Source organism: Sycon ciliatum, chromosome 1 (genome assembly GCF_964019385.1).
Source record: "Sycon ciliatum chromosome 1, ocSycCili1.1, whole genome shotgun sequence".
Taxonomy (NCBI): domain Eukaryota; kingdom Metazoa; phylum Porifera; class Calcarea; order Leucosolenida; family Sycettidae; genus Sycon; species Sycon ciliatum.
Window position 1 is genome coordinate 84519017 of NC_088643.1, and position 7500 is coordinate 84526516.

General features: G+C 46.2%; 1 protein-coding gene across 2 annotated transcripts in view; it reads left to right on the plus strand.

Moving 5' to 3' along the window:
- Positions 1-1227: 1227 nt before the first annotated feature.
- The window catches only part of LOC135805985 (VWFA and cache domain-containing protein 1-like), a 27241-nt gene continuing 20968 nt past the window's right edge, over positions 1228-7500 (plus strand). For both annotated transcript variants that reach the window (XM_065320104.1, XM_065320106.1), the window contains exons 1-5: positions 1228-2068; positions 5716-5784; positions 6024-6191; positions 6525-6733; positions 7167-7240. In XM_065320104.1, coding sequence (XP_065176176.1) covers positions 1904-2068; positions 5716-5784; positions 6024-6191; positions 6525-6733; positions 7167-7240 — 685 coding nt within the window. In that variant the 5' untranslated portion in view covers positions 1228-1903. The remainder of the gene's footprint in view (positions 2069-5715; positions 5785-6023; positions 6192-6524; positions 6734-7166; positions 7241-7500) is intronic.

Here is a 7500-nt window from a genome sequence, read left to right on the forward strand (position 1 = left end):
ATCAGGTCCTCTCTCGATCTCAGCGGGAGCTAGCTGGCTACCGTTGTCCGATCCATGGCATAATTATGACATGACTGCTGCCAGTACAAACTCTGGATGTGGTGTCTATTCAATACTAGTTTCACACATCATACATGGATGTACGTAATCGTTACTTCGTACTAAGAGTAGCCGCCGGCATTAGGCTAGCACGCCATGAAAGAAATGAGTTGTATTCACTCATTCAGAAACCAAGTACATGTATTACACGTACGGTTACTTCAACGAGAGAGAGAGCTAGAGCAGTATACCGGTACGGTGGAGGTACAAAAGCACAATCATGTCATGGCGATTGTAGATGATGCTATCATGTACAGTATGTTACGTAGAAGTTAGATGAAGGAGAAGCAGCAAGAGTTAAAAAAAGAGAACCCTGACTCAGCCTGAACGGGCTCAGTAAGCGCTGGTGATCACTATGGTATACCGGTACTGGTTATGTGCACAAAATAGCCAGCACACAGAATCAAGTCACAGATGTAGTCGAGTCATGCCAGTGACTACAGTAAACCATGGTAAACTGCTTGTTTTGGAACTACAGTAGATCTACCAGTACTTTTTTTGTACCACTCACTACCAGGGCCTGGATCCTGGCCCAGCACAGCACAGACTCAGTGCAATACTACGTAGTGTAGTAGATCTACTACTGAGTAGTGACAGTACAGCCTCATGCAGCCTGTGCAGGGACCTCGACTGGTGGTAGGGAACAGACGACGGTGCCTCAGTTACACTTACAGTCAGAGTGCTGTAACTGGCTCCGTGATTGCAGTCTTTTGCCTGTCGCCAGCAAAGCCTGCATGTCTACCGACAATGCTGGATGCTGGATTTTTCATGCATGAAAGATTATGCCCTCTCCGTTCATGAATTATCCGTTCCGATATCTGTTGGTAGATTTATTCATACAGTCAGCAGAATACTGATTACTGACTTGAAACACATACGTTCTGCCACAAAGACAGTCGGTAACACCATTGACATTGTCATTACGGTCATGTTGTTACTACATGTACTAGTACTTGTTCGAAAGTAGGTCACCGAAACAAAAATAATAATGACGATTTAATCTGTTGTCTCCAAAGACCATTCCATTCCAGTACGACTACGAATATGCACCAACCACATACATGTACATGGCCTATATAGCTTTGTGATTGTATAAAAGCTATAGTGGGCGCTCTACACACGGTAGTTGGCAAGTAAGTAGTTAGTTGTAGCTTCCTGATTTTGGTGTCTTGTGATGACTTCACTGCACGCCGCCGACGCTCACTACTGTTTTTAGACCTTCTACTTCTAGCTGCTCTGTACTAGTAGTAGTAGTAGTGGTACTATACTGTCTACATTATAACACATCACTGAGTTATTCTGTCGGCATCGAAACAGGACTGCCCGGTGTTCAGAAGTCAGTAGATAGCCGTGTTCTTCATTTTCTTCTTTCACGCCCACTTGCTGAATGTGACTTCAGACAAGTAACTGTTTTACAAAGTAACAGTTGTATTGTGTTGAGCCTGAGCCATCCCTCTGTGGTCTGTGTGGACTACCAGAAAGGCAGAATCAACAAGCAGTAGCTGCTAGGAAGCTTGAGCCGAACCGGATCCGCGGACGCAGCCTAGCCCGCATGCTCGGTGCACTCCGATTTCACGGTGCACGTGTAACACGGTGTGCCTCTTCAAGCTCTTGCCTTGCAAGCTTGAACAGCGAATTTTTGAAATAATTACTTGAACAACAGCAGATGAAAGTGCACATCAAGTCTTGAGTCTTGGTGTGCAGACCAAGAATCACCAGGCTTTGCAGTAGCCTGCGTTCCAGTATTTTCTAAGCTCGCCTAGTCAGGCTTGACGTTCTTCTGGCTTCCTGTGCGGCATCAGCCATGTGGCGTTCATATCTCATCATAGTCTGCAGCTTGCTGGGCCTGCAGCTGTTGTGCAGCACACAAGTTACACTGGGACAAACATTTTCAACAATCTCTTCAAGCCAAATGCAGCAGAGGCTGAGGACATTTTCTACATCTGCTCTTTCCGTGCAGGCAATGCAGGTACTGTTCGAAGTATATCTGCTATTTCTAGCCTTGTGCAATTTCACCGATTTAGGTATTCCTGATCCAGTAACTGCAGATTTCCAACTCTAAACTTCCAACATTGAAATCTGAATTGCATCAAGTAGAAAAAAAGTGGGCAGCCAGTAGAAAAAACTGGGTACTGAAAATAATGCAAAATAAGTTAAATTTATAGCTATTAAAGTAACGGATATCATTAAGGGACCGTCCGTAAATACATGTATTTACTTAGAGACGTCTAACAGGCGTTTCTTCCACCCACCCCCAGAAACGCCCCCCAAAAATGCAGATAATACCACTCATAATAAACACCATGCTATGCACACATATACAGTACAGTCAACTCCACTTATAACGAACTCGCATATAGCGAATTTCGTGATATAGCGAACCCTTGTCCACGTCCCTGTTTGAACCCATACAAAATTGACCCTTTATAGCGAACAGTTTTCGTTTATAACGAACCAAATCACACCTGCAAGTCGTTTCTGGGAGTACAGAGTACAGGTATGTGTCCCTGTCACATGTATGTCTACCTGGTCTAACTCTGCTGTGACGTGTGCAGCGTAGTGCGTCCCAATGCCTACCTGCACTAGCTGTAGCAGTGCTACATCATGTACATGTGCGGTATGGTATGCATGCACTCCGAAATGTATTTTTAGAAACGCTTTGCAGGCGAACCCACCCACCAGAAATGCCTATTTGACGTCTCTTAGTAAGTACATACGGACGGCCCCTAACGACAAATTAACGATAGATACATTGGTGTTATCGGTTCTTGGCGACTGTACTCTAGTACCTGTGTTACAAAAGAAGGATGCACGGGCAGGGTGATTCAAACCCCGCACCCCTATGTTACCGGGACAGTGCCCTACCCATTAGGCTACCGGGGATCACCCCCCCCCCCCCCCCGCACATACACACACACACACCAGCCAGTATCATCAAAATTCGCCTAGCCTGCCAAATTGTTCATGCGACTGACCTCGTAGCTGATGGCAAATCTATCCTTCGATCAATATCTGGCTTGCATCATACTGGCAACTCACACCACTCAAGAGGGCCCTCAGCCATTCGCTTGATATCATGGGGAGCGCATCAAACTACTCTATTTTCAGAAATTTTAGGTGCTCAATATTTTCGGTATGGGGGCAAAAGGTCAGGTTAGGTGAACAGATATCTTACGTACAGAGAAGCAGTTCCCTATTGGATTATGTGTGTTAGTGTTTGTTCGGTGTATTGAAATTTTAGGTATGAAACAGACGCACCGAAAGAACTGAAAATAAAAGTACACCGAAAATTTGTGAAATTACAGTATGTCCACTGAGAGCAAACACAAATTGCAATTTCAAATTGAAGAAGGATAGATTTGCCATCACTGTGGATAAGAGTCATACTGTAGCTCAGTTGGTTAGAGCATTGCTCGCGAATAGCAAGGTCCCTGGTTCGAGTCCCGGTGGCGTGACTGATGATTTTTTCTTTCGTATCTGGCTTGCAAGTGTTGCATTTCGGAGAGAAAAGAGCAGTTCGAGGCATGTGGCCTCTAATTTCCTAATATGTTGGTATTGTTACTTCAGAAGTACATAAATGGGGTCTTTGGCATATGCCGTGAGTCGTACGCAGGACCCATACCAATGTAGCTAATGTACCCAAGAGTGTTGCAAGAAGACAAGCACGGCACTAATACCACTTTTTGTGCCAAACTTGTCAGCCAAAGCTAGTACAGTCGTCCCTCTCTAATCCGGCACCTTTTGCTACGGCGTTTTCTGCTGGATTAACGAGGGTGCTGGATTAAGAAATCCTGCCCTCTGACCCGGCCCTACCCAATTGCATGCATGTATCATATGTACGTCAAAAGGCAGGGTTTTCCGTGTCGACCCAAGTATTTGGTGCACGGCTTTATATTCTCAATTGTTCTCCAGGAATATACACAGTGATAAAGTGATAAAGTAAAACAGAGAACATGTTCACATGTACTCTTGCACACACACGCACACACACACACACCTGAAAATTGGCAGGACACTACTCCTTGCTAAAATAAGAAAGTATGGTTGACGGTTGTCTCCTGGACAACATTGACCAAACTGGCCTAGCCTGGCCTGGCAAGGAGTGCACTTGTACGGTACGCGATTTACGACTGCCGGATTAGGAAATCAAACTACGTGCAGTTTGAGCGATTCGTTTCAAAAAGTCACTGCCGGAGGCGGAATTCAAGTGCCGGATTAAGATGTAGGAATTGAACGAAAAAAATCGGTTTCGTCAGAAAGTGCGCCGGTTGGCAAGGGTTCCGGATAAACAAGTGCCGGATTAGAGAGGGACGACTGTATATCGCAAATGGGAACTCATTCCAGTTTTCCCTACACTACTGGTAGTTTGCAGAAATAGAGTGCATTTTGGGTCTCCTGCAACAGGAACCCTGGTACCCTAGTTTGTCATGGCTGATACTGCTGATCCATATATGGGATAAAAGAGGTGGCAATTATGTGTATGTGGCGGGATGAAATGGTGCATAAGGTACAGTCAAATCTGCCGTTAGCGACCTCTGCTGTAGGCGACCATCTACCGTTAGCGACCGATTTTCCGTGCACGGACGGTTTCACATACAAACTGATCTGTCCAGAGCGACCATCTGCTGTGCGCGACCAGCGACCGCGATTTCATGCACGGTGGCTGCATTCAAATCTGCTGTAAGCGACCGCGACCCAGGTTCAGTAAGGTGCGAAACTGTACTTGCCAGTGCGTTGTCAACTGCAAAGTGTGAAAATGCGCTGTCTTGCAAGTGCGATCGACTGGCGCCTGGCCTGTACTGAGGCTGTGCTGTAGCTCTCAAGTCCAGGCAGTGTCGATCTACTGCCGTGTCGCATACGCGTACTATACGGGTATGGTCGTCGTTGAATATCCAATAAAATGATATTAAAAATCACATTATTCTCGTCGATTTGAGTACATGGAAGCATATACCTGGTATGCCGGATTTACCATACATCTGCCGTAAGAGACCATCTGCCGTAAGCGACCGCTTTTTCTTGCACCAAGGGGCGGTCGCTTACAACAGATTTGACTGTAGTAGGAAGTACACTGGTACATTCGCGACCTCTGGTATCATCCGGATTACATCTTTGCATGTACTTCTAGACTTTTGAATTTTGAAGTTCAAAACACACTACACGTATGGAACACAACGAAAAACACCTACTTCAGCGTGTCGCACAGGGTACCGACCATCTGGAAGCTCTGAAGGGAGGTGCATGAAAGAATTTTCCTTTTTCTTAAGATGGGTGGATTCGAATCCGCAACCCTGAAGTTCTAAAGCAAGGCATTGGGACTATTGACTTGTCCAGAATGTTGTCTTTTTTTTTCCGAATTAAATTCATTTCTTGGTTCCATACCTCGAATTGTACACATTCATGTGGAATCAAGTGCCGATTTTCATGATAATCTAGTTGCCAGTTATCTGAGCACGCTGGATATCCAACACTTGAAGCAGGGAGCCTCCAATAACTGGCTTGTTAGGTGGTGACTATGTCCACGTGACCAGGCACGTCTTGTCTGGTGGTTGTCTTTCGGAACGTACGAACCACTACATGCTTTTCTTGCTTCTTGTGTGCCTTGTGACTATGCAGGAGTTGTATAACAATAATGCGGAGCTGTCCACATCACCTGCGCTGAATGGTGCCACTATTGCCAATAATGTAAGCACCTTGCTTCTCTGTGCTGCCATGCCATGGTCCAGCTATAGCGGGTGCAGGAAAACCTGTGTTAGCTTCACTGGTGTGGCCCTGAAAGGGGTACAGTCTGCATATTAGGACTCTGGTTTTCATGTACTCTTGACGTACGTACATGCATTTGAGAGGGTCAGCGCGTCATGCTACCAGCTGGTGGAATGGTTACCTAATTTCTATTGTGTGGTGGTTGCGTGCTTTGGCTTCAGCTTGCAACTCAAGTGGCGTCACGTCTTACCTCTCGCCTGAGCATAGTTACCTCGCTTCGTTCACGAGCGCGTGATGCGTACAATGGCGGGCAGACATCTAGCACCCTGACTGAGTGCTGCAGGCTGTCCCGGAACAGTGTCAGCTTTGATGCTCGCTTCAATCAAACGGTATGCTACTAACACGTGTTCAGAAACGTTGACCATATCAGAGTATCAGAAGATGGATACGTTACCTTGTACACATTCACGAGACCTTTCTAGGGCGTGGGTAGCTCTAGTCCTTTACATTAGTCTGGGGTGGATGAGTCACATTCTCCTTTCCCCAATATCCGGCACAGAAAATCGCCTACATGTAGTTTTTTGTGATCTGTTTGCCTCACTGCAATGGTATACTCTGCAGCAGTGTGTTGGTGTGTAGGATGTGTGTTGGCGGTGTGTCGGTGACCGCTGTGAGCTAGAAGTCGTTATTGTTGTCATTTTGTGTCTGTTCTGTTGATCCAGGTCAACCTTGACAATGGATGTGATCGTATCAGTGCTAGTGCATCATCCTCACGGTCCACCATCAGCTCTACAATCACTGCCGAGGCAAAGGCACAGCTGAACCGTGTTCCGGAGGCAAGATTCCAATACTTTGGATCGGAAGAAGGCTATGCAACACTGTATCCTGGCATCAATATCACTGATTGCTCCGATTATGACCCAAGATTCAGGTAAGGGATGAGTGTGGTTTTTCTGTGTGACCCATGTGAGTTCTCACACGCATTGCGCTGTCTGATGGTCACTTTGCGTGAAGTTACAGCGATAATACCACCTCATGTTCCCTTCTCTCTATGGAATGGACGTGTTTGATTAGTTCACTGTTGTCGTACCATACTTTGACAGGCGCAGTACATGTGCAGCAAATTGACTGCAACGCACAAGTCAAAGGAACTATGACCTGCCAGTATTTGATTTAATATTCACTAGTTGAGGGAATGGAGTGGAATGAATGCGTGTGTGTGTGTGTGTGTGTGTGGTGCGCGCGTGTGTTTGTGCACTTGAGTGTGTGTGTGTGTGTGTGTGTGTGTGTGTGTGTGTGTGTGTGTGTGTGTGTGTGTGTGTGTGTGTGTGTGTGTGTGTGTGCTCTTCTCCTCTTTGATGTAGACCGTGGTATGTGGCATCTGCAGTGCCCACACCCAAGGACCTGGTCATTGTAGTGGATGTTAGTGGATCTATGGGTAAGATACAGTGTACATGTATTGGGGGGGGGGGGGGGGGGGGGCACGTCCCCGTGTCCTCTTGCCAGTAAAACTCATTCTGGTTGTGAGGTGTTTGCCTGGCCATGTATTAGTATGTTGTGTATTTTGTATTTGTATGTGTATATTGAATTTATGGATTCTACACAGGCATTGGCCTAAATCAAGGAAGTCTCCCATGTCAGGGTCATTTGAAGCCCGCCTCATTTCATGGCATTCTCAGTGGCCTTCCCTATGGCTGC